The following is a 27,740-nucleotide window of genomic DNA, read 5'->3' on the forward strand; positions in this document are numbered from 1 at the left end:
GAGATAAACACATAGCTAACCTTTTGCCCTGGAACCATTTTGAATATGCTTTTGTAATACTTTTAAATAGAATTTTAATTCATTATATGTATTACCTTTCCTTTAAGAAACTTCCGGTCAGACAAGCAGGAGATGAAAATATCTCTCGGATTTCCCTACATCAGGAATAAGATGATGGTTACACCAAATTGAACAGCATGCCTCCTTACAGCATGAGACATGATAAATGAAACAGCTTGTAATTGTCCTTCAAACTTCTCCCATCTTTTACTTGTTTGCGTACTATCATGGCATCTAAATATCTACCCCATTTGTTAATTCTCAAAATGTCAGTGGAAATAGAAAGGTGTATTCTGAGACGTCTCAGGGAAAGAGGAAAGGGCCTGATGCAGTCAGAACTTTCTCCAACAAATAAAACATATTCTACTCAACTTCACAAGCTCTATTTCTATTCCACTGATTTGGGAACAAAATTAATTACCAGAAATTAAATATACTGGGGGCCCAGGGTAGGGGTTTGTTTCATCTTAGAAGTACACAACACTTGTTGATCATTTGTACTCTGCAAATTATAACACAACTATTTTTTATAACTAGTTTCCAGAATTAAAAAGCCACATCTAAGAAGGTCTCTAGAATGAGACCGTAAGAATGAGTACAATCCTTACAAGTGGCAGGAGTTTTGTAGTTGAGATCAGGGTTGTTCTGACTATTCAGCTATGAATTAGAGGTGTAGGAACAAGTGGTTGCAGGGTCAGAAAGGGTTGGGAAATGCCACAGAACATATTTCCTGCTCAGAGTCACAATAAATCTAAATATAGTAAGAGTCTAGGGAAATCTTACAGTAAAAAAAGCTGTCTTCGTGAAGTGTACATGCTAAGTATGTTGATCAGTTTTAGGTGTCAACTTGGCTAGTCCATGCTACCAAGATATTTGGTCAAACATTATTCTAGATGTTTCTGTGAAGGTATTTTCAAATTGAAATTAACAATTAAATCAGCAGACTTTGAGTAAACCAAGTAACTCTTGGGTATGTGGTGAGCGTCATCCAGTTAGTTTAAAGGCCTTACAATAAAACAACAAGCCACCCTTTCAAAAGGGAATTCTGCCTTCAGACTCAAGCTGCAACATCAATTTCTCCCTGGTGACCAGACCACAAATTTCAGACTTGTGCCCCCACAATTACAAAAGCTAATTACTTAAGATAATCTCTCTTTCGACAGATAGATATAGACACATCCTGTTAGCTCTGTTATTCTGGAAAATCCTGGCTAATACACTAGAGCCTTGTATCTCTCTATTGTGCAGCACCAATTTGGGAATGCTACTTTAGAGAGTCAGACAAATTAAGTGCACATACCTTTTTGTATTTTGCCACTGCTTAGTGCCCACATCAGCGATCCATCTCTTTATAGTTCCTTCATTTAATAAAAGAATTTTCCTCCTCAGATTAACATAGGAATTCTACAAACAAGAAAGCATAATAATTTAGACATGTCAGAAATTTACCCAAGTTTTAGGTGCATTCTAAGAATACAACACTGATTTTTAAGTATGGATAACTAAGTCTGGGACAATCACAAAAAGAAACTCTACCAAGCAAGGAGTTGCCCATTTATTGTCCAAGGAGGCTTAGAGTCAAAGAAATTTCTTGGAGTGTCACAACACTTAGCAGTTTATACAAACACAATCCTATGAAGGTGAACATCAGACAACCTTAAAAGGACATTCCTAGAGGGCTGGGTGTATAAGGAGGAGGAAATTGATTTCCAGGGTCCAGTACTCACAAGCCTCGGAGCCTCAGGTGTTTTTAGTATTGTACCTATCTGCTCATGAGGACCTGACCAATGTTACTAGCCAGAAGCCCACCAAAAGACAGGTTGAGTATGAGGAAATTACACTGATTCAATAACATTCTGTTGATTTTTGCAGGTAAAATAAATTAGCTTAGATGGTAAAGGATCAACAATGCCCATCTATTCCCCAAAAGTCACCTTAGTAACCTAATGACTTTTAAGTTGGCCAAACCTGGATTCCAGAACCCTTTATTTTGTTTAAAATACCAAGGATAGTACATGTAGAGATTTAATTTTACCTCTTTTTCCATCCAGAGCAAAATGCTTTGATTTCCTCCAGCAATCATAATCAGCTCCTTTTCTGAGCTGTGGCTTTCTGAAAGGGATGCACATAAAGTGTATAGAATATCACTTAGCACAAACCTGTATATTCAATGTAAATAATCTCAGATTTTTCTTATATGTTGTCATTTTATGTTTTTAACAGACAAAAACTCAGTGCATTTCCCACTAATTAAGAAGTAGAGATGTATATACTTTAGGGTAAAGTCTAGTTGTCAAACGTAGGTGACACATAAGGTTGACATGTGGCATCTGTTTTATATAATTAATATAAATGCTTATATAGAGCATAAACAAATATTTCATTAACTGTTGCCTAGCTTAAAAACCACTATCATAATATTTAACCAATTATTGCTGAATGAAGAATATGAATAAATACTTCAAGGCATGGAATGTTATAAAGAATCAAAGATAATATATGAACTGCTTGAGCAAATTACTGTTCATTTCCCCAGAAGAAATGAGAGAATTCTAAGCTTTCAGAAACAATCCAAGCACTTTGAGGCGCTTGTACTGCAGTGTTTCAGAGCCTGGGTTCTGAGATTACATGGAGCATGGTTCAATTTCAGCTAGACCTCTTCCTGGCTTTGAGTAAGTGTCTAGCTAGCCTTTTGCTCTCCAGGTTTCTGTATCCTCCTGCAAAATGGGGATAACAAAATACATCTCAGAATGGTTACAAGGACTGATAGTACAGGTACGTGCTGAGCATACTTCCAGCACTTCTGATTTGGAGCATACTTCTGATTATGGGTCAATTAAACCCAGGTAGGAAAACCAATCATCCTGGAATGTAATAAGTCTCTTACAAACTGAAATCATCAAACAGCTCTGAATCCATATCTGCTTTATTATGTGATTATTCAAGTTTACATTAATCCTAATCTGAAGGAGAAGCAGAAAAATGAGGGTTATTCTGATTTGATAAATTAAATGGAATCTTTAAAATTATTTACACATAAAAAAATAAAACCAGTGTTCACAGAAACTCATTTATATTCATACACTGCTTTCCTTGTCATATCGTGTCCTCAGAAAAATCACTTTCTCTAACAAGGCATTATGCTGAATCCTGTACTCCTATAGAATTTACCAAATTTGAGTTCTTCATTTGATGGCAATTTCATGGGTAGCGGTATCAGCTGATTATGTTTTCCACCATTTCCTAATTGTCCTTCTTTTCCAAAACCAAAGGAAAAGACCTTTCCCAAATCAGAAACATAGGCAAGTGTGTGCCACCTATTAAATAAAAGCACATACTGTCAATTCTTAATCTTCCCCAATGATGAGAGTATTTAGCAATACAGTAAATTACCAAAATCAGCTTACCCAAAGTGAAACTAACACTCAAAGGATGAAAACCATCTGGAAACCAAGAAACCTACTGTGAGAGTGAGAAGACTTTGGAAAGCCTGTATCCACTCAAGGCCTTGAGTCACACACTGGCAAACGGTGTTCCCTTTATTGGGAACAAACACCTCCCTTTCCTCTTCCCTTTTCAAGCCTTAGCTTGAGAGTGACCAGCTCCTCGAAACCATCTCTGAATTCCTCATCTTACCATCCTAGAAGACTGGATTAGCTGACCTCCTCTGAGCTCCCACTTATTTCTCAAAGACATTTACCACACTGGTTTTCTCACTGATTTGTTCTCTGGTCTCTTCCAACACTGGTGTGTAGTAAACAATTTGATCTTGCTCAGAGAGGTTTGCCCTTGTCCCCAACTTATGGGTGGTAACTGCCAAATCCTCAGTACTTTTCAGGTGAAAGAGTGTCTGGCACTGAGAGTGGAGCCCTGAGACCACTCCTATTGGAGGCTAGTGGCAAACTCCCCTGGCCTGGGATGTAAGCCAGACCCGTGGGAGGGAAGAAATGGAGATTGGGTTAAATTACTTGGCAATGGTACAATTAATCATACCTAAGCAGTGAACCCCCAATAAAAACTCTGTGGACTCGGGTGTTTCCCAGTTTAACAATACTTCCTGTATTCCAGAGGAAGTAACAGCTGCTCCAAGTGGAGACAACCAGAAATTCAGCATTCAGACTCTTCCTAGTCTTTGCCCTCCACCTCTCTTCCTTCAACTGTTATTAACCACTACCCTTTTCCTGTAATAAATGTGACTGAATATATCAACTTGCAGTGTTTTATGTGTTTCTAGTGAATTCCCCCATGTTAGTAGGGGTATTAACCTGATTTATACTAGGGATCTAATGTGGCTCCTTCTCTTGAAATACATGCTATTAAAAGTGACATGTGTTAAGAAGACCCTAAAGTGGTAGCAACATTTTTTGATTAAGAGATACTGAGGCTGGGTGCAGTGGTGTACACCTGTAATCCTAGCAGCTCAGGAGGCTGAGGCAGGAGGATTCCAAATTCAAAGCCAGCCTCAGCAACTTAATGAGGCCCTAAGCAACTCAGTGAGACTCTGTCTCAAAATAAAAAGGACCAGGATATAACTCAATGGTAAAGTGCCTGGGTTCAATCCCTAGTAGAAAAAAAAAAGAGAGAGAGATTGAATGGGTCCCTGGGATGTTGTTAGGATGTAGCTCAATGATAGAATGTTTGTCTAGTGTGCAGGAGGCTCTGGGTTCAATCCCCAGTATGGCAAAGAAAAGGGGAGAAAGATGGAATGTGACATACATTAAGAAGATATTGCTTTGGCTAAGAGAATCTTACTCCAATAATTTGGTCTACCTTAACATTATCACCATTCATGTAATTTTAGTGTGAGTTCATAACAGAGTATATCTACAGACTGAATGTATATAAGCTGGATTTTTTATAGTAAGGATTTCACAAATGAACCCAAAAATAACCCTTTGTGACTTACATTTATTTACATTCCCCAAATAATAATGATTTATTTTCCTTAAAGATGAAAGTTCATCTGAACAATTAACAGAGGTATTTCAGAAAAGAGACAAGAGAAAGTGAATTGCTCATTAAAAAAACAAAAAAAAACAAGAAAAGGCTGGAGGTGTAGTTTAGTGGTACAGCATTTTGCATAGGATGAGCGAGGCCTTGGGTTCAATCTCTAGTACCCCCCCCCCCAAAGTCAAAGAAAACAAATATGTAGACTTAAAGATTTATTATGATTAATAATATAAATTCTTCACCCATTTGAAAATGTTTGATATTTATAAACAGATGAGTATTTTTTAAATTACCTAAGTTTATCAATATCATTGATATTTTCATTGATACTTTACAACTTACCTTCCACATGCTACCTGGGTCACTCTATTTCCAGCAAGCTTGGTCACCAAACAGGGTCTCAGCTCATTCTGTGTTGAATTATGACCAAGTTGCCCATATTTCCCAGCACCAAAAGTAAACACCAGCCCATCCTACAGAAAGGGAACTTCATGTCAGATGCTGGAGAAATACCATAAAAGAGGCACATTCACTAATTCCTAGAGTGAATAAAAGTACTGTCAAAGTAAAGATCCCAAATTATCAGGACAACAGTCCTACTGTGGGAAGAGATCACCTTTTTTTCTGGATAACATTAATGCCTCATACACAGTGTTCTTCTAGATGTACAGTCAAAGGAGACCATGTAAACCTACCTGTGTGAGCAAGGCAGCATGAGAACCACCACAAGTGAGAAATTCAACTTTCTTATTGTCTGGTGTTTCAATAAGGCAAGGAACTGCTCTATCTGTGCAGGGAAAGAACAGTTGAAGTGACCAAAAAGAAGCAGTGAGTTTTCACACTGGTTACCTGGCCTACTTCCTCTCAACCTAGCAACAGCAGTGCTCAGCCAGTTCTGACAAGCTCAGATCTATACTGGCAGACTGAGGACCAAGTTTTAGCCCTAAAGTTGAGAGTGGGGCAGTAGCCAAAAGGGTCACCCTTAGTAACCTATGTATGTGGAAGGGCCAAGCCACTTCCCAAGATTTCATTCTTTTCTTTTCAACCTCATTTAATTTTTTTTTTAATTATAGGAATTGAACTGAGGGGTACTCTATCATTGAGCTACATATTGGTCCCTTCTTATTTTCAGACAGGGTCTCACTAAGTTGCCCAAGTTGGCCTCAAACTTATGATCCTCCTGCATCAGCCTTCTGAGTAGCTGGGATTACAGATGTGCACCACCACACCTAACTTGATTAATTTTAATTGACACACATCAGATATTTCTAATTCTTGCCCAGAATTACATTTTTTTTCCTGGTTCTGGGGAGTGAATCCAGAACCCAGGGTCTTACAACATGCTAGGAAAACATTCTACCATTAATGAGCATGAAGATTTTTTTTCTCCACCAGGAATAGTGCCTCACACTTGTTAATTACAGCATCTTGAGAGGCAGAATGATTACAAATTTGAGGCCAGCTTTGGCAATTTAGTGAAACCTCGTCTCAAAATGAAAACTAAAAATGGCTGGGGATGTGGCTCAGTACTACAGTTCAATTCAAAAGGGAGAAAAAAATTCTCTACTACAGCATTCTCACTGCATGCTACTTTTCCTTTCCTTCATGATTATTTTCCCACCAAGGCACTCAAAAGATTCAGCAAAAAATAATTTTTAATCACATTTTACTGTCTTTTGGTACTGGGGATTGAACCCAGGGACTCTCTACCCCTGAGCTACATCCCCAGTATTTTGTATTTTGAGATAGGGTCTTGCTAAGTTGTTGGGGCTACCCTTGAACTTGTGACCCTGCTGTTTCAGTCTTTTGAGTTACTGGGATTACACGCATGTGCCCCTATGCCCAGTATAACCATTTCTTTACTCTTATCCCGTCTGAATACTTCTCCAACACTGAGTTATGAGTTATCCTGTGTAATTAGCATTGAGCCATGTTAGGGAGACATGCAAAATTTGACCATTTCCAGATAAAACAGAATTCAATACACATGAGAATTCTAATAAGTCATCTGGGACCATGAGAAATTTTGCCATGCTTTGTAGAGGTAGTTCAATAATGGCAATTACATGATTTTTTTTGGTTGTGTGAATGTGTATATAGACATAAATAATGCCATTTAAAATAGGATCAGGATGTGTGAGTTTCCACACAGAAATGACATCTTAAAAGTCATTTTATCAAAACTTGTCACTTTCCAGAAAAAGGAAATAGGCTCAGAGGAAAGTGAGGGCATGACAAGGCCCTGTAGTAAGTAAACTGCAGAATCGGAAGAATCTCAGTGTTTTGATTCCTAATCCAATGCCCTTGCTGTCCTACATAGGCCTTGATTATATCAACAACTTCCACATGGTCTCCTGGACGGATTCCGCCTTAAAGCCAGATAAATCATGAAGACCAGTACAAATGAACACAAGGATCTAAACCATCTGTGACAGGAAGGTCTGTGTTCAATTATCTCCAATTTAACAAATATATTTGTTAATAATATGAATTTGAAAATGTTCCTTACTCTTGGTGTGGCCCAGGCCAAGTTGTCCAAAATTATTTTTTCCCCATGAATAAACATTTCCAGACATGGATAAGGCCATGCTATGGGCTTCTCCAGCAGAAATCTGAACCAAGGGGACTCCTGCGAGGTTCTCCACCATCTGTGGTATGGGGGTTGAAGGAAAGATCCTTTCAACTCCAAGCTGGCCATGCAGGTTCTGTCCCCAGGCAAAAAGCTCACCACCTTGACAAAACCAAAGAAAATTCAGTCGTATTAATTGCACTATGTATACTACACGTCTTACATTCATATTTACAAATCTCTCAGGACCTATGCCTAACTCTGAAAAACACAGAAGAATCTTCTCTTTAGCAGTAACAGTTAAGTAACTTCCTTATCCCTCATCTCAAGGGATACAATGAAGCTATCTGAATATAAATATTTGATCAGATTCAAGGAATACTTTAAGAAAGCCACATGTCGGGCCCATGAAAAACAGAAGTATTCTAGTCTGAGAAAATAAAACCCAGAACTAGTATTTCTTCTACTTTCCTCCCTTTCAGGGGCCTAAACATCCCAAATAAACAACTTAGAAATTCACTTGAAACCAGGCATGATGGTACACACTTGCAACTACTTAGGAGGCTGAGAGGAGGATCACTTGAGCACAGGAGTTTAACATACCAGCCTGGGCAATGAATGAAGCGAGATGCCAACTCAAAAAAAAAAAAAAAAAAAAAAAAAAAAAAAAAGCCACAGTACAGTATTTTGAAAGAGACAGCTTCTCTTCTTTAACTAGTTGAATATATGAAGCATATTTTTCAAGAAATTTTTTAGGTTATCTAATGAAACTGTCAGTATTCAATGGCATCTGAAAAAGCATATCAGAGAACCAGTGTTTAATGATCACCTCCTTGTAGAATACCATTCGAGGGGGTAAAATCTCTTTTTCAAGTAGAATTTTCAAATGCCTATTAGCCACCAGGAATATAATGATGAGCATGACCAGTTCCCTTCTTTACTTTTATTTTTTGCTGTATTGTGATTTACCAGTAACTTTTATTTTTTTCTCTTTTCTTTGAGACAGAATCTTACTACGTTGCCCAGGTTGTCCTCAAAGTTGTGATCCTCCTGCCTTAGCCTCTGAAGTCACTAGATTTCAGACTTCTTCAAGACAGGTATGTAATTTTCACAATCTAAACATAATAGATACTCTATATGAAATATTTGGACATTAATGAATGAGATCAAAATGGCCAATTTTTTCTAATACAAGTTCATATTCTCAAACCACAATAGAGCCTTCAGCATATACTTATGTGTATGCTGATACATACACACACACACACACACACACACACGTATGTATTTATCCTACTCCCGCTTTTTGGGTGGTACTGGGGATTAAACTCATGCTAGGCAAATGCTCTACCTCTTAGCTATATTCCTAGCTTTTTATTTTTTATTTTGAGAGAGAGTTTTGCTAAGTTGCCCAGATTGGTTTTGAACTTGTGATCCTCTTGTCTCAGCCTCCTAAGTAGCTGCTGGGAATACAGACAGGTATATGCCACTGTACCCAGCTGTCTATATATATAATTTTTTTAATTTCCTCGATCCTGAATTCCTTCTATCACCCTCCTATAGCTATTCCTTTCATAGTCAAGTTTGCTGCTTCCATTTCATACTATCAGTGTTTGACAGGGAACACTGAAAGGATGGGAAAATCCTGAAATTCAAAAGATGATATATGTAACACAGGCCTGCAACTTGGGCCCCCAATAGAACTAGAAGATTCTCAACTACAACAATGAAAGCTAGTGGTGTGTTAGGAAAAGGAAAAAAGTTCTGGAAAAGGGTGGCCAGGGCCGGGACCAGATTCCAGAAGGAATATTTTTGATTATTCAGAAATTCTTCACTATTTCATATTTGCAAAATAAAATCCTGGAATAAAATTTAGAAACAGTTGATTCTAGAAATCCGAAAATTTTAGAGACCCAAGAATTCTCTCTCATTTTGCACCCTTTAAGAGCACTACGTTAGCTAGGCATGGTGGCACACACCTGTAATCCCAACAGCTCAGGAGGCTGAGGCAGGAGGATCAGGAGTTCAAAGCCAGGCTCAGTAACTGAGTAAGGACCTAATGAACTTAGTGAGATCCTGTCTCAAAATAAAAATATAAAAAGGGCTGGGGATGTGGCTCAGAAATTAAATGCCCCAAGTTAAATCCCCAGTACCAAATAAGAATATACTCTGCCTGGGTGCAATGGCACATGCTTATAATTCCAGTAGTTCAGGAGGCTGAGACAAGATGATTTGAGTTTGAGGTCAGCCTCAGCAACTCAATGAGACTCTGAGCAACATAACAAGGTCCTGGCTCAAAATAAAAAAATTAAAGAGGGCTGGAAACACAGCTCAGTGATTAAGCACCCCTAGGTTCAATCCCCAGCACAAAAAAAAAACCAAAGCAAAACAAAAATAAACACACACAACTCTGAATCATATCAAATTCAAAACTACATTTCTGTCTTGTCACAAAATGAAGTATATCTATTTGACTGGTTCTACAGATACATGTATTTACTACTTACGGAAAACAATATTCCAAAAATTACCTTTTGATAATGCAAGAGAATGATAATCTCCACATGTGATCTGAATTATATATTTTTCTTGCAAAATGCTTTGAAACCTGATCAAAGAAAAGATAGTTTATGAAAGTCATAATGATTGTTAGAACTAATAATGTAATTAGGAATGAAGTCAAGAAAAACAACTTTAAAGTTACCACTTCACATTCAGTACACTGAACTGTAAAAACACTTTGAAGAAAATATTGAGCATAATATATTTATAATATAATGAGTCTAAAATACCCTACTTATGTAAACAATTTTAACATGCAGAAATAAATGTAAGTTGAAAATAAGTTCTAATTCATGCGATCTACTAGGAAAAAAGTCTTACAAATCACTTCATGATAATGCATTTTTTCCTAGGTTTAAAAACTTATTTCTGGAAATACCATATAGGATTATCATGAGTATCAAATAATTTGATGAATGTCAAAGTTCAATTTGGGGCTAGAGAAACTAATCAAACATTTCAAATGCCAAAACAACATGATAGCTACAGCAGAATACTGGTTTGTATGGTATAGATGGAATTCACTGGTCAGTTTAGAATTCATCACTACTTAACACATTATTTTGTCCCATTATTCCAGACTGGGAACACCTATAAAAACTTCAGTATATAATGCATAATATAATTATACAGTGTGTAATAAAATAATATTATTAATGAACATTAATATAACATACATAAGTTTGTAATTTCCACCTTATTTTAATGACCTGTGCAATATTGGTAGAATTGAAAATCTTCCTTAAGATGCTACTATATAGAGCAGAGGACAAGAATCATATAGTGTAAAATTTTACTACAAAATTACTGTTGCCTTTCAGGTGAAAGTAAAACCATTTTAACAAAAGAAAAAAAAGTTACCTACTTTGGGTGTTCTATGCTGTAATTGTATTCAAACAGCTTTCCATCTGAGGACAGAATCAGCATATGCTCTTCTCCTTGGTCCATGGAATGTATCTTCATTTTTTTCCCTAACTTAATACACTCTGAAAAGTAAATCCAACAAGAAACTGTTATCAGTTACTATCTACTACTATTATTGATTTCATTATAATACACTTAAAATGCCTGGAAAAAATGTTAAACTAGACAATCTTCAACTTAACATGATTTTCTCTTTAAGAAAACTCAAGTATGCGAAGCAAATAAAAAATAACAATTCTCTTGCCAATGTACATTTTTAGATTTGGGAAAGCACTGATTTATTCTTTGTTTTACATAAAATAGAACCTTACCACAGTCAATTAAATATCTTGCTTTTAAATCCTTAAAAACATTTTTGGGTAGCAGGGGTGCTTAACCCCTGAGCCACATCCCCAGCTCTTTTTATATTGGGACAGGGTCTCATTAAATTGCTTAAGGCATCTTTAAATTGCTGAGGCTGGCTTTGAACTCCTGATCCTCCTGCCTCAACCTCCAGAGCTGCTGGGATTACAGGCATTCACCTACTTGCCCAGTTTAAATCCTTTTTTAATAAACTGAGACAAATTAGATTTACAGTGACAAATGAAAAACTAGGTAAGAAAACATAATTTTAGAGTAACATAACTCATTTCAAGAACAAATATATTGTGTATTCTGAGACATGCTATCCAAAACCAATAATAAACACCCACAGAAAGCTCCCCTCAAAAGCTAATGCCTATATTTAAAAGCAAGAATTGTGTTTGGGGGGAATATTTTTAAAGGGGGAAACCATGGAAAAAAATTTTTACAACAGTTACTATTTAATCTCACTTAGTTTGTTCACAAAAATTAAGAGGATAGTTTGGGGACTTTGTTTCACTCTTTAATTCTAATGAAATAGAATCTACTCTTGTAAAAATCTCAAAAGCACAAACCATTTTACAAGAACTAGAGGAACAAAAATGGCCCAACAGATTAACCCCCCCCCCTTCTTTTACTTATCTTTTAATGTATTTTTATAGACTAAGCATTTCAAATCAGTTAAAAAAGAGGGATATTCAAGAAATGGTAATGGTTAATCATATTCAGTCCCCTGGGGGAAAAAACCGAATAAATTCAGACTCATCATAATCAATTCCAAACATAACAAATTTTAACTTTAAAAATAAAACTTTAAGCTGGGCGCGGTGGCGCATGTCTGTATCCCAGCTCCTTGGGAAGCTGAGGCAGGAGGATAGCAAATTCCAGCGACGCCTGAGCAATTTAGGGAAATCCTAACTGGAAAACAAAAAGGGCTGGGGGTGAGGGCTGGGGTTGTGGCTCAGCGGTAGAGCACTTGCCTAGGGCGTGCAGGGCCCTGGGTTCAATCCTCCCTACCACATAAAAAGAAAATAAAGGCATCGTGTCCAACTACATCTTAAAAAATAAATATTAAAAAAAAAGGACTGGGGGTGTAGCTCAGTTGTAGAGCAACCCCGCCCCTCACCGCGTCACAAAAAAAATACCACTTTAAAATCACTACCTTATATCTCAGAGGGTTCATAAATTTCTAATTTAAAAATCCACACACCTCCATAAAAGAAAAAGTCGGATAGATGATTTTAAAAGTTTAAATTGTGCACAGGAAGAAATAAGGTCAACAAAAGGCAAGGCAGAAAAATATCACAACATATACGAGAGGCAAAGAGCTATTATTCAATATCCAAATTGCTATTACAAATAAATAAGAATAAAAAAAAGATCCACAATTCAATTTTTTAAAAGCCAGGTAAGGATTTGAACAGGCAGTTGACCGAAAAAGGAATGCAAATGGCCAATGGAGAACTGAAAAAATGCTCGATTTCACGCCAGTTAAATTCAAAACAACACAACAGTAAGACACCATTTACTTCGGACCAGAATTTTCTAAAGATCAATAAGATAAATCAGAACCACCATACGGGGATTAGGATCTGATCGAAGTGCAACTGAAGGCCAATGTTATACTGTCGCGGATAAAGATAACTGAAGCCTCTACAAGGCTCACAAAATCGGGGAGAGTAGGTGGCGGTGTGTGTTGCGGGGGGAGGTGGAAATCAACTTTGAACAGCAACCACTTATAAAAGGACCGTGGCTAAGAAGATGAAGATGCTCTCCGTACACTCCCACGCGGGTCACTTTGCAAAGGACGGTCCAATTTTGACCAACATCCTGCGAACTCCGCGACCAGTGGGGACCCGGGTACAGGAAAGTTCAGGTGCGCTGCACCGCGAGACCACCTGGGCCGGGCGCGCGTCCGCCGCCCCAGACACAGCCGCAAGCCAAATGGCCTTCTGACCGCTCCCACCCGTACAAGGCGAAGGACAGCACATCGCACTCCAATCCCTCTCAGGGAAAGCGACAGTGCCAGCCACGCCACCCCCCACTCGAGACCGACGCACGCCCCACTTACTGGGCTTCCTCGCCCCGTCGCTCCTCGGCGGCAGCTGGTGGATCTCGACGCCAGCCCCGCCGCGCTCCAGCACCGCTAGGCGCCTCGACGTGCAGCATATCTGGCGCGTAGTCTCGGACCTCCGGAGTAACGCGCTGCGGAGACCCGAGGCGCTGGGGAAGAGCCACAGTCCCTCGCAGTGCGGCTCCACGGAGCGGGACGCGGCAGCCCGGCCGGGATTCGAGCGCGCGCGGCCCCGCGACCTCCTCGGCAGCCTCGGCTCCATCACTGCTTTTTTTTTTTTTTTTTCTTTTTGGCTCCGCGGCCGCGAGGCAACAGGAGAACGTCGAGGACCGCCAGTCTCCAGCCCCGGCGTCGCGCTGTGGAGCTGGAGTTAGCGCCGCGGTGTCCGAGATTCGATTCCGCCCCTGCCCCGCCCCTGCCCCGACGCCGGGCTCCCCACGTGCTGTTTGGGGGCGGGGCCAGCAGTCAAAGGAGAAAACGAAACTGTTTTGTTTTGGTTTTGTGTTTGTAAGGCGAAAAGGAAATTAAAAGGGAAACTCCGAGCGTTTCGAAACGCTTGGGAGGCGGTCCGAGAAAGAAATCTCTGGTAGGTGGTAAAGTGGGCCGAGGAGGTCGTCTCCGGGCTGGACCACGGCCACCTGAATTCCTGGACTGGATGGCTTTCGAGGAAACTGCGATTCCACTAGGAGGCACCCTGACGCTTGCCGATTCTAGAGAAGGTTGTAGGGTGAAAACACAAGCTAAAGTGTATTTAGCGTCAGTTCCAGGTTCAAAACATAGAACGGAAATGAAACTGAAGAAGAAAGCTGGGCAGTCAGTCAGTCCACCCCCTTCTCACCCCACGCACCTTCGCATCTTCGTGCCTTGTAAACAGTGATCTGTCCTATTGTCAGTATAGTTTGGCCTTTTCTAGAATTTTATACAATGGAATCATACCAAAGTAGTCTTTTGTGTTTGATCTTTTGACTTAGCATAATGCTTTGAGATTCATCCTTTTGTGTTGCCCAAGTATCCTCCCTTGTTATGCTTTGTGCATTCTATGATATGGATATATCACAATTTATTTATCCATTCACCAATTGATGGTCGTGTTAGTCCTTTCCAGTTTGGGGCTACAGTGAATAGAGCTGCTATGAATATTTGTGCACAAGTCTTTGAGGAAACAAATGTTTTCATTTCCTCTGGGTAAATACCTATAAGTGGAATTGCTGTATCTTTTGATAAATGGTTGGATATCTTCAAAAGAAACTGTTAAGTGCTTGTACTCTGAAGTGCTTGTACCATTTTACATTCTCTCCAGCAATGTCACTCCACACTTAACAGTTGTAGTGTAACTTTTGCTAACAGTTGTAGTGTAATCTTGTTTTGGTTTTAATTTCCCTACTGACTAATGATACTGAGTGTCTTTTGAGTGTACTTATTTCGCTATCTACAGCTCTCTCTTTGGTGAAGGGTTTATTGAAATCTTTTGCCCATTTAGTAAATCAATGGCTTCACGTATCTGAGGGTTCTTTCTATATAATATTAGAGTTCTTCAGATGTTTTACACCATGTCCTTTATTAAATATTTATATATTTATTTATTTGCAGATGAACACACAGTATCTTTATTTTTATATGGTGCTAAGGATCGAACCCAGTGCCTCACACATGCAAGGCAAGCAGTTTGCCACTGAGCTACAGCCCCATATATATATATAAATATATATTGTAATTTTTTTTACCAGTCTGTGGCTTACCTTTTCATTTTATTAAAATTGTCTTTTGAAGAGCTAGTTATATTTTATGCAGTTCTTTCATTTTTTCCTTTTGTGTTGTTTTTTTCACCCGAAAACTTTGCTGAACACAAGATTGCAAGATATTCTCACTTGTGTTCAAGAAGTTTTACAGATTTAGGTCTTTATTGTATTCAAACACATTATTCTTTATAGTGTGGGGAGAGAGTAAAGGTAGTATTTATTTTTTTCCATGTGGACTTCTACTTGTTCCAGCTTTGCCTATCTCCATTAATTTACGTGATTTGTTTCTGGATTTTTAATTGTTCCATATGATCTACTGACCTATATATCTGTTTTACTCTACCCACACACTGTCTTATTTACTATAAATCCTGAGTCTCAAATTCAGTTCATATGATAGGGGCTGGGATTGTAGCTTAGTGGTAGAGCACTTGCCTTACGTGTGTGAGGCATTGGGTTTGATTCTCAGCACCACATACAAATAAATAAATAAATAAAATTCCATCAATAACTAATAAAATATTTTTAAAAATCAGTTCATATGAGCATGTCAGCATTGTCCTTTTTCAGTATAATTTGCTTTTTCTAGATCCTTTGCATTTTTATATATACTTTAGGATCAACTGATGATCAAATTGATCAATTTCTACGAAACAGACTGTTGTGATTTTGCTTGAGATTGCATTGAATTATCAGTTTAGCAGGGTGCTTTAGCTAGTAGCCCCAGCTGCTCTGAAGTCTGAGGCTAGAGGAAAGCTTAAGCCTAGGAGTTAAAGGTCAGCCTGGAAACATAGTGAGATCATCTCAAAATTTAAAAAAAAGTGTGTATATATATGTGTGTGTGTGTGTGTGTGTGTGTGTGTGTGTGTGTATACACACACACACAAATATACACACATATTTATATATGAATTCTGGAAGAATTGGTGTTTTTTTCAGTGAACATGATCTCTCCCTCTACATTAATTCAAAGCTTTCTTTCGATTATATTTTATAATGTTATGTGTATAGTCGTACATATTTATTAAAATTATCCTTAGATATTTCTTGTTTTTTGATATTGTAAATGGTACTTTTTTTCAAATTTCAATTATAATTCTTGTGACTACATAGAAATACAATTAATCTTTATACAATGACCTTGAATCCTGAGACCTTTCTATATTTACTTAATAGTTCTAGTTTTTGTAGATTCTGCAAAATTTTGTTCCTTCCTATCCAATCTGTATGCCTTTTATTTTCTTTGCCCTCTTGTATAGATTCCTACCACTAGTAAAATGATGAGAGATGGTGTTAGTAGGAAAGCATTAAGTCTTTCGCCAATAAGTATGAGCTTAACTACGCAGGTTTTATCAGGTTGGCAAAGTTCCCTTCTAGTCCTTGTGTGCTGAAAATATTTATCATGCATGGGTAGGTGTTGGATTTTGTCAAGTTACTTTTCTGTCTGTACTAATTGTATTTTTTCCTGTTAATATGGTAAAATATAATTGACTTTTTAATGCATTTCTAGGCTAAACTCCCACTTGCTCATAGGCATTACCCATTTTGTTTTGTTGCATGTGTTCAATGTTTTAAAATTTGGATTTTTGTATCTCTGTTATTTTGTTCTTTGTCTTTTTTTTCCCCCCACAGCATTGGGGATTGTACCCATGTAAGGGACCGGCGAAGTGTCGGAGGAAGAGACCACCAAGAGACCACTCATGCAATTGGCAGAAGGGGATTTATTGATCCAGCATGCTGGGACTCCGTGCCCACTCAAGGAGAGAGAGAGCAGCCCAGAGCCCCGAGCAGGGGTTGAGCAGTGCTTAAGTACACTTTTTGGGGAGGGCGGGGACTTTACACACATCACAGTCTCCTTTAACAAATCACCATACACCGCGGGAAAATCAAACAACAATTCTTAGACTTGATTAGTACATTCATTGGCGGGAACAGGGCGGGCGGGGGTGATTGGTCACTCCTAAGCAGGGTACGCATTCAAACTGATTGGTTTGGGCCTTGAATGCCTACGTGCCAGGCTACACAGGGTCCTAGGTTATTAAACAACCAGAGGGTCAGGGGGAATATATACTGGGCAGTTCCGGGCATTGTCTTTACAGCTAAAGGAATTTCAGGTTTTGGGTGTAGCGGAGGAATTTAACAATACCTGGTCCTTCACTTTTTAGAAACTTTACAATGCAGCTTAGAAACTTTACAATGCCCGGTCTTTTACACTTCAATTTCTTTTACTCGTACACCCAGGGCCTCAGACATGCTAGGCAGGTACTGCATCCCCAGCCCTTTTTATTTTATTTTGAAATTGAGTCTCACCAAGTTGCCAGGCAACTTGAAATGTTCCTGTCTCAATCTCTGTGTAGCTGGGATTATAGACTTATACCACCACACCTGGCTTGCCTCTTTTGGATACTGGGGGTATTGCTGAGGTAAAAAAACAAACCAAAACAAAACAAAACTAAATGGGAAGTGTTCCTTCTTCCCTGGCTTTCTGAAGGATTATGTATTGAATTAATACTGTTTTTTCCCTTAACTGTTTAGAACAATTCACCCATTTGCATTAAATAAAACAAACAAACAAAAAAGTAATGGTGGTAAAAGATCAGGTACTGGGGAACCCTTAAGTTTAGAGATTACCTTTATTATTTTTTTCTTTCTGTACTGGGAATTGAACCCAGGGCTTCAAACATTAGGCAAGCACCCTACCACTGAGCCACATCCCCAGCCTGATTACCTTTTCCTTTAAAATTCAAATAGAATAAATCTAATTCAAATAGAGTTATTCCACTTATTAACGTTGAAAACAGACAAATCTAAAGTAACTCAGGATTTCTTTGAGGGCATATAGTTTTACTGACCCTGTTATATCTAGTAACCCTGGCAAGTTCTCTCTGTTCTGTATGTCTTCAGGTGACCTCTGTCCTTTTTTCACATCAAAACCCAGTATGGACTTGGTCCCATAGTCTTCCATTTCCCCAGATACCACTAGTACCACTAACACAAGGCTTCTGAAATGGTTAGGACAGCAGCAGGAATTTGTAGAACAACTTACACTTACTTTTTTTTTTTTTTAAGTACCAGAGATTGAACCCAGAGTTGCTTAACCACTGAGTCACATCCTCAGCCCTTTATTTTTATTTTGATACAGGCTCTAAGTTGCTTAGGGCCTCAATTAGTTGCTGAGGCTGCCTAGGAACTTGCAATCCTCCTGAGTTGCTGGGATTACAGGTGTGTGCCACCATGCCTGGCTATACTTTGTTTTGTACAGTTAAAATAAGGAGATGATCAAAGTATGATTTTATGAAACACACATTTTATTGCCACACAAAGTTTTTTTTTATGTTTGAGGAGAATAATAATGGAAATAAATTTCACAGAGAATATATTCAATAGGGAAGATACATAAACCACATAGTGTGTAAGTTCCAATTTCATTGGAGTCTAATTATTAAAGTCTACAGTGACACAATTAGGATGGAAAGTAAAAGTTTGATTGTTTCAAGTATCCCTGCGTAAGAGTAGTTCTCAGCAGAGACTAGACATGTGGGCAGTGCTGGTGCTGCCTGGCCAGGCTTTGGGACTTGGCTCAAAGGCTACCTGGACAGCCCTGCCTGGCAGAAGCTCTTGATCTTTGGAGAAGTGGCCAACACAGTGTGGTCTGCCACAACCTAAGCTCTCAAAGTGTTTGCCAAACTCTTGGGTTTAATACATATTTTGGAGTCTAATGGTTGAAGTCAGAAACTCACATATGGGTTCTGATAAAGCATGATATAACATTCTCATAGCAAAGGGCTTACCCTTCAAGTTGTTATCACAGAAAAAATATGGCATTTGCCAGTAAATGGGTGGAACTGGAGAATAACATACTAAGTGAAATAAGCCAATCCCAAAAAACCAAAGGCCGAATGTTCTCTCTGATATGTGAATGCTAGTCCCTAACAAGGAAAGGTAGGGAGGGGAAATAGAGAAATAGGAAATATGGCAAATTTTGTATTTAGAATCATTTTAAAGCTACATAATAATTTTTTTTACTTTTAAAAAATCTTTATTTATTTTATTCTTATTTGTTGCTTTTAGCTATACATGACAGTAGGATGTATTCTGACATATTATACATACATGGGTTGCAGCCCATTATAATTTTGATCCCATTCTTGTGGTTGAACATAATGTGGAGTTACATTGGTTGTGTATTCATATATGCACATAGGAAAGTTCTGCCTTATTCATTCTACCGTCTTTCCTGACCCCATTTCCCCTTCCTTCTCTTTATTCCCATTTGTCTAATACAATGAATTTCTCTATTTCCCCTCTCTACCTTTCCTTGTTAGGGGCTAGCATTCACATATCAGAGAGAACATTTGGCCTTTGGTTTTTTGGGATTGGCTTATTTCACTTAGTATGTTATTTTCCAGTTCCATCCATTTACTGGCAATGCTATAGTTTCATTCTTTGAGGCCGAGTAATATTCCATTGGCTACATAATAATTTAAAATTTAACATTAGGTAGAACTGGTCTACAAAATTCATTAGTTATTTGCTATGGCAGTTACAACTCCCTTAATTTACTCTATAGCCACAATAATGACACATTTTAACTTCGCATTTCCCCAACTCTAAATAGGAGTTCCTGCTTGGGCTCAGTGTTTCACCAAAATAATTATAACTGCTTTTAGAATGATTCTTCAGTGATTTAATGAATCCTTTAATATTTAAATTTTTCTATCCAGCAAACTGCTAAAATAAAAACTTGAGATATTACGTAACATAAAATATGCATCTACATAGCCTTAAAACATAAAAATTAGTTTACATTTTATTTATTTTTTTCAAACTTGACAGGCTTTCAGACTTGCGGGCAGTATGTTAGAGGTGCAATAATTTTAAAAAAATATCAATATTATTCATATTCAGTTTATTTTTAAATTGTTCAGGAGATAATTCAGTAAAAGCAAACATTCTAATAGCAAAGTTAGGGATACAGGAGATGTTGTTGTACATAATTTTGTTAAACTAAAAATACTACTCTTTTTTTTTTTTTGGTACTGGGGACTGAATCCAGGGGCACTTAACCACTAAGCCACCTCCCCAGCCCATTTTTATATTTTATTTAAAGACGGGGTCTAACTAAATTTCTTTAGGCCTCACCCAGTTGCTGATCCTGGCTTTGAACTTGCACTCCTCCAGAATCAGCCTCTGGAGCCACCAGGATTACAGGCCTATGCCTTGCCCAGCAGAAAATACTATTGTTGATAATACTGAGAGGTTTGAGTGCCTGAGGCCTTCATGAGACTCTGAAAGGTGATCATTACAATGTGGTGTCACATGGGTGACACAAAGCCTCTGCTGTTGTTGATGGCTACTTGAAGTGCTTCTTGCATTCTTTCCATTGTAGAATATTTAGGCAGGTATAGAATACTATGACATGTCAATGATCTTGGACAGTCGTTTTCACTGAAAGTTGTGGGACAGTGAAATTTTATTCCTATATCCTGTATGCCTCTTACATGCAGCCTATCACATCCTGTAAGAAACACTAGAAAGGAATGTAATTTGGTTAAGGTACTTCATAGAAAAGAGCAAAACTTATGAAAATAAATTAATGATGACATTTACTAAATGTTGAGTGTTCACACGTAGAAAGAGCTAGAAATATCATGGACGTTTGGTTTTTGCCCTCCATGAGTTCACGATCTAATTGCCAGGAAATTACATACATGAAAATATAATAGCGAGATATAAAGAAGTTTAATTTAGCTCGACTAGGAAATACAAGTTTAAGAGTCAACTGGAGGAACTGAGACTCAGGGCAGGGAGAGATGGCATGTTGGTCTGGTCAGGGAGACCTCAGAGAGGTCACACTGGCTAGTTCTCTAGTAGGAGTTGGATGAGCTTTCAAGTGTGAAGGAAAAACAAAATGGAGTAGCATTGGCTCAGAGCACCAAAAATGAAATCAGGAGGTTAACCAGATCTCAGACAAGTGCATAGCTGAACCTTTGAACTGGTCTGTAGACATGGGCATCCTTGGAGCTGGCCTTTGAAACATTGTTAACCTTTGTTGACCTTCTGTACAGTGGACCCCTTCCCCCAAACTACCCAGAGACTGAAACCACACCCAATCTCTTTCTTTTAAGATGACTTAACTTTGGCCAGCACTAATCATAATTCCTGATTAACAAGGGCCCTAATTCCAACCCACTTGCAGTTTAAAGCTATAAATACAGCTACCATCTGTAAAACTTTGGTGCACACTTGTTGTTTGAATTTGTGTTCTCCCAAATTTCAATCCTAATTAGCCCCAAATAGAAGTAATTTTCTTTGTTCTTGACTAGGTTGCTTTATTGTAGGCCAATACAAGGTAGGGGGAAAAACCAAGGGAGGATGATTAAGTGAACTCATTGAAAATACAGACAGTTGAAGCACTGGGATAAAGCAAGTTTCCCTTTAAGAGAGGATTAAAAAGGTAGTTTGGACTTATTAGTGAAGAACTCACAATTATTTGCAACAACATATTCAGTAGCAACAAAAATAACAAAGAGTGTGTATCAAAAATTGAGGTGGGCCTGTTGGCACATACCTATAATCTCAGCAATTTGGGAGGCTGAAGCAGGAGAATCACAAGTTTAGAGCCAGCCTCAGCAATTTAGCAAGGTCTAAGCAATTTAGTGAGCCCCTATATCAAAATGAAGTAAAAAACAAAACAACAACATTAAAAAAAACCATCTGGAATAAGGAAAGAGGTCACAGTCTAAAAATGGGATTAGTTAGTGTGGAAGACTTTGTAAAACAGCAATATGTCTATTACTCTTATTTATTTTTTTGTACCAGGGATTGAGCCTAGGGGTGCGTAACCACCGAGCCACATCCCCAGTCCTTTTTATATTTTGAGACAGGATCTTTCTAAGTTGCTTAAGTCCTTGCTAAATTGCTGAGGCTGGCTTTGAACTTGCGATCCTCCTGCCTCAGCCTCCCAAGCTGCTGGGATTACAGGCATATGCCATCGTGCCCAACTTCTTTTATTTTTTAAAATGGGAAACAGGCTTGTGTAAGGAAAAGAATGCTGTTCTAGAAGGCAGGGAACCTGGTCCTTACTCCTTACTCTGCCATTAACACATGTGACCTACCGTTAAGAACTTGACTTCATTGCAAACAAGATAATTGTCTTAAAAGAGATATAATTGTAGACCTCTCTGATATTGCAGTACTTACGGAGGAATTTCTTCTTTTCATCCGAAGTTAACTTGTGGAAAGCTTTCCAAAACATCTGTATAGTTGGATGTGACCTGTGGTACCCGTCATAATACTGGGAATTCTTGAGAGAAAGGGAAAAAATGTTTTTTTGGGAATGGAATATATACAAGTTGTTTGGAAAACTGGGTATACTTTAGGTATCACCTACCTTTTCAAATTGTTCCCAGTCGTAGTTAGTATCTCCAGTTATCGCTGTCATTAGTTCCTCAGGCTGGAAAGGTCTAATTATCTCCCAGTTACAGACTTTATAAAATCCTCTATGAAATTCCTCATAAACTGCCTTTACAGAGATGTTGAAAATGTAATCAACACACCTAGAAACATAGTCCTGCCTGGAGAGAAGGGGAGAAAAAAACAAATGGCCAATGGCCCAATGACTAGGGAAAAAAAATTATATTTATATATATATAAACCGTTTCTATTGAGAAAGAACATAAATTCGATCTACACAGTTCTTCATTCAGTCAGGAGAATTCTTTAATAACACAAATCTGAATACAGATGCTCCTTGGCTTGATTTACAATGGGGGGCATCCAAATAAGTCCATTGTATGTAAATTGAAAACATCATAAATCAAACTCGCATTTAATACCCCCTAGGGTACTGATCATCCGAGCTGAAACAGTTCGCTATAGAGTACTAGTTGTTTCCCCTCATGACCCTGTAGAGCAGCTAGGATTTGCTGCCTCTGCCCAGCACCAGGAAGGAGTCTTGTGCCACTTGTTGCTAGCCCAAGGAAAGATCCAAATTCAAGATTTGAAGTACAGATTCTATAGAATACATATGGATTTCAGACCATTGTAAAGTTAAAAAGAATGAAAGTTGAATCATCTTAAGTCATTCTTCTGCTAAAAATCTTTCAAAGGCTTCACATTTTACTGAGGGATAAACTGCAAACCTTCCTAGCTAAGGTCAAAAACCCCTCTATGACCTAACCCTTGCCTGACTCAGCAGCCTCTTTGCCCTTCTATTTTCATCTCTGGCCATACTGACCTTCAATTGACCTGCCTGGCTGTCTCTCATTAGTAGGTAGCTCTACAATGTAAATTTCCTCTCCAGCACGTCCTGTTCCTTTACCTGATAGCTGCTGTCAATCATATTTCAATATGAACATGATGTTCTCAGGGTTGCTTCTTCTGTTTCTCTCCCTCTCTCTTCTTTCCTCTTCCCACACATGTCCCTTTACAGAATTATTTCTTGCACTGCCAGATGCAATTTCCACTACATGATGAATTTTCTAAAGGTATGTGGTATGGTTTAGATAGGGTCTGAGTGTCCCCCAAAGCTTCATATATTAAAATCTCCATTGTGAGGCATAAATGGGGGTGGAAACTTAATCTGACTGCGTTTACACACAGGACCTTTGGGAGATGATCAGGATTATTTCAGGTCATCCCAGTGGAGCCCTCATGACAGAAGACTGGTGGCCTCTTTAGAAGAGAAACCAGAAGAGACATACATGTGCATTTCTCGACTTTTGTCTTGGTATGTCCTGTGCAGCCTCAGAACTCTGTTGTCAAGAAGGCCATCACCAGATACAGGACCCTGAATCTCCAGACTCGTGAACTAATCAACCTATTTTTTTTTTTAAATTTACTTTGTGGTATCGAGGATTGAACCCAGGGCTTTGTGCATGCTAAGCAAGCACTCTACCACTGAGTTATATTGCCAGCCCACTTCTTTATAAAGTTACCCAGCTTCAGGTGTTTCATTACAGTAATGGAAAATGGACTAACATAGGAGGGTCACTACAGGAGGCATTTTCACCAGAGACATGATTATTTCCAACCCTTTAAGCAACCTTTGGGAACTAGGATACCTAAATCAACTCCTCTCTTCCCTCCCTGGAACCAGAGGTATGCTGGTGAATGATACAAACATTTTATGAATATTCAGAGTAGAGAGTCTAGGTGGTAAAACTTACTTATTGCTTTGGTCCACAGGTACAGAGATTCCATTTGGAATTAAATCAGCATCAGTTTGATCCCAGTGTATCTGTAACCACAATGTTTTCCATACTAAACACGACTAAGTCTGAATAATCAACCACCCCACAATACCACTATTTCCAGACATTTTTCCCTGTAAAATTTACATGATTTTGTCATGTAGTTCAGCCTTTTAAATACACATAAACAATTTTTAAAACTTACCCTAATGCATGTTGTATATAGATTTCAAGAGTGAATTATTATTTATCTGTTTTCATTGTTTATATTAATTGAGTAGCTGCTGTATTTTTGGTGAACTATAGATATAAGGTATCAAACAAGGAGCAAGTGGGCAAAAACTTTGTAGTACACAAGTGAAATATCTTTCAAAAAGTATGGATCCAGGTTGTGGTTGTGGCTCAGTGGTACAGTGCTTGCCTAGCATGTGTGAGGCACTGGCTTCAATCCTCTGTACCACAAAAAAATAAAATAAAAATAAAAATAAATAAAAAAATAAATAAAATAAAGTTATTATGTCCATCTATAACTTGAAAAAAAAAAGTATGGATCTGCCAGGCATGGTGGTGCACACCGGTAATCTCAGTGACTTGGGAGGCTGATGGAGGAGAGTCACCAAGTTCAAGACCAGCCTCAGTAATTTAGTGAGGCCCTAAGCAACTTAGTGAGACCCCGTCTCAAAATAAAAAATAAAAAAGGGCTGGGAATGTGGTTCAGTGGTTAAGCACCCTTGAGTTCAATGCTTGGTGTGTATTTAAAAAAAAAAAAAGTAGTTTGGATCCCAAGCCCAGCCCAAGGGTGTGCTCCTATAATGCCGGCAATTCAGGAGGCTGAGGTGAGAGATTCACTTGGGTCCACCTGCTTGGATACTAGACTGGGCAACACAGTAAGACCCCCATCTCAAAAACAAACAAACAAACAAACAAAGGATAATGTATTTAAGACACTATAAAAATTATTTTTAAAAATCACAGATTAGGAGCTAGGATTGCGGCTCAGTGGGAGAGCGCTCACCTAGCACGTGTGCGGCCCTGGGTTTGATCCTCAGCACCACATAAAAATAAATAAAGTGAAGGTATTGTGTCCAACTACAATTAAAAAATAAATATTTAAAAACAATATGTAAAAAAAAAATCACAGATTAGGGCTGGTAGTATAACTCAGTGTATCGAACTTTCTTAGCATGCACAAGGTCCTAGGTTTAATCCCCAGCACCATCATCAAAAAAATGAAATCAAAACAACAATAAACCCTAATAGATTAGAGCTAAACAGTGATCTAGCTATCATTAATACTCACAGAAAAATATATGAAAAGTTCTTCCATATCAGAAGCTTCAGCATTTAGAAGACATTGCAAATTCCTAGTGAAAAATGCAATTTAAAAAATTATATTTGTTCATTTTATGAAATTTCAAAAGTAATAAATATTTGGTGGGAAAAACTGTGAACAATATAGGATGTACCAAATGCAGTGTAAATTTCTTCTCCTCCACCTTCCCACTCCTCTTTCTAGAGGAACCTCTTTCTATTTGATTTTTGGACCATGGCTATCCTATAGACATTTGCAGTGTATTACGAAAAGTACAAAAAGGAACCCCTTCCTCTAGACCAGTGATTCTCAACCAGGGATGATCTGCCTCTCAGGGGGCATCTGGCAAAGTCTGGAGACATCTTTGGTTGTTACAATGAATGGGAGGGCTGATGCTGGCAAAGTGGGTAGCAATCCCAGATGCTTCTAAGCATCCCACAGTGCCTAGGACAGCCTCACACAAGAAAGAATTAAACATCCAGGGGGCCACTAGTATAGCCCAGTGGTAGACTGCTTCTCTAGCATGCAGGAGGCCCTGCTGTTTGATCTGCAGCACTGAAGAAAAAAAGAAAAAAATTTAAATAGTCCAAAATGTCAATCCTGCCAAGGCTGACAAACCTTATTAGCATAAATCTAGCCAAATTATTCTCCCACTAACAGTGTATGAGCTGGGCATGGTGGTGCATGCCTGTAATCCCAGCCTGTAACCACTAAGGCACATCCTCAGTCCTTTTTATATTTATTCTTATGTACTTATGTATTTACTTACTCATTGGCATTGATGATTGAACCCAGGAGTGCTTAATTGCTGAGCCACATCCCCAGTCCTTTTTATTTTTTATTTTTAAGACAGGCTCTCAGTAAGTTGCTTAAGGCCTTCCTAAATTGCAAAAGCTGACTTTGAATTTGCACGCCTCCTGCCTCTGACTCCCGAGTTGCTGGGATTAGAGACATGCCTCACCATGAACAGCTAGGTTTACTCGATTTTAAGTAATGCTAAAATTCAAATTCATATGAAGGATATACAATATTGAAATGAAAGACCTTGTCTATGTATTTCTCTGTATAATATTATTTATGCTTAAACCATTGAGACTTACTAGATATAGTCTTAATATATTTACTTACTTCCCCAAAAGAGGACTGAGTTCTTTTAAATCTTCCAATGATGGCTTTTTGCAGAGAAGTTTTTTATACAGAGCCAGTGGGAAAGAAAGATTGGCAACATTTAAATTGTACAGGGAGAGTCCACATAGCATCCCAAAGAGGAAATATTTCTTCTTCTCAATTGTGGGCTGGAAAAGGAAGTACAATAAACAAACAAAAAACAAAACCCCAGTTATTTTAAATGATCAATTATACAAAGGGATAATGACTTTAGTAAAGAAAAGTTCTTAGTTCCCTCTTTCCTATCCCTGTAGAAAAATCGACACTGAGGAAGAAGGATGTACTTCATCTCCCATTTCCAGTCAGCATCAGGTTGTCAGACGTGCATCCCATGACTGAAGTCCTCTTTGGCACTGCAGCTGAATAACTAAAACCCTTCAGTTCAGCAATCTGTAATTTAGAACCAGTTGGTAATGTGTGTGGTGTCTTATCACTGCATCATATATATAAAATGTTTCAGGAGCAAAAGGATTATCTTGTGTACTGATTCTTATGTGGAAACATCAAGAGACATTCAATAAATGCTTGCTGACAGACTGATAAAAAGTCCCACCATGGCCACACCTTAACTGTTCCTATCTTTTAGAGGTTCATTAATACTCAAAAAAAGTATGAAACCCTTTTCAGTATTTTTTTTCACATGCTTTCCTCCCTCTCTTCATCTTCCCTGTCCTTTCTTTTTTTTTTTTAAGTTGTTGATGATTTTGTTTATTTATATGCACTGCGGAGAATCAAACCTAGTATCTCACACATGCTAGGCAAGTGCTCTACCACTGAGCCACAACCTCAGCCCCTTCCCTAGCCTTTCCTCAATCATGTCATTTGGGGGAAGAGTTTGAAAGTATAT

General features: G+C 38.3%; 2 protein-coding genes across 2 annotated transcripts in view; both read right to left on the reverse strand.

Annotated features, from left to right (window-relative positions):
* The window catches only part of HERC5 (HECT and RLD domain containing E3 ubiquitin protein ligase 5), a 58,257-nt gene extending 44,392 nt beyond the window's left edge, over nt 1-13,865 (reverse strand). Inside the window, exons 1-10 of the mRNA XM_081304568.1 lie at nt 13,479-13,865; nt 11,007-11,127; nt 10,111-10,187; nt 7,520-7,741; nt 5,706-5,797; nt 5,353-5,483; nt 3,232-3,377; nt 2,096-2,172; nt 1,361-1,464; nt 96-155 (exon numbers count right to left, since the gene is read on the reverse strand). Of these exons, the coding sequence (XP_081160694.1) occupies nt 96-155; nt 1,361-1,464; nt 2,096-2,172; nt 3,232-3,377; nt 5,353-5,483; nt 5,706-5,797; nt 7,520-7,741; nt 10,111-10,187; nt 11,007-11,127; nt 13,479-13,743 (1,295 nt within the window). The 5' untranslated portion in view covers nt 13,744-13,865. The remainder of the gene's footprint in view (nt 1-95; nt 156-1,360; nt 1,465-2,095; nt 2,173-3,231; nt 3,378-5,352; nt 5,484-5,705; nt 5,798-7,519; nt 7,742-10,110; nt 10,188-11,006; nt 11,128-13,478) is intronic.
* A 6,054-nt stretch (nt 13,866-19,919) lies between these two features.
* Nucleotides 19,920-27,740, reverse strand: part of HERC6 (HECT and RLD domain containing E3 ubiquitin protein ligase family member 6) — a 50,469-nt gene continuing 42,648 nt past the window's right edge. Inside the window, exons 18-23 of the mRNA XM_081304787.1 lie at nt 26,855-27,021; nt 25,715-25,778; nt 24,391-24,461; nt 22,614-22,797; nt 22,424-22,526; nt 19,920-20,750 (exon numbers count right to left, since the gene is read on the reverse strand). Of these exons, the coding sequence (XP_081160913.1) occupies nt 20,536-20,750; nt 22,424-22,526; nt 22,614-22,797; nt 24,391-24,461; nt 25,715-25,778; nt 26,855-27,021 (804 nt within the window). The 3' untranslated portion in view covers nt 19,920-20,535. The remainder of the gene's footprint in view (nt 20,751-22,423; nt 22,527-22,613; nt 22,798-24,390; nt 24,462-25,714; nt 25,779-26,854; nt 27,022-27,740) is intronic.

Source organism: Spermophilus citellus, assembly GCF_964194105.1.
Source record: "Spermophilus citellus genome assembly, chromosome: 8".
Lineage (NCBI taxonomy): Eukaryota > Metazoa > Chordata > Mammalia > Rodentia > Sciuridae > Spermophilus > Spermophilus citellus.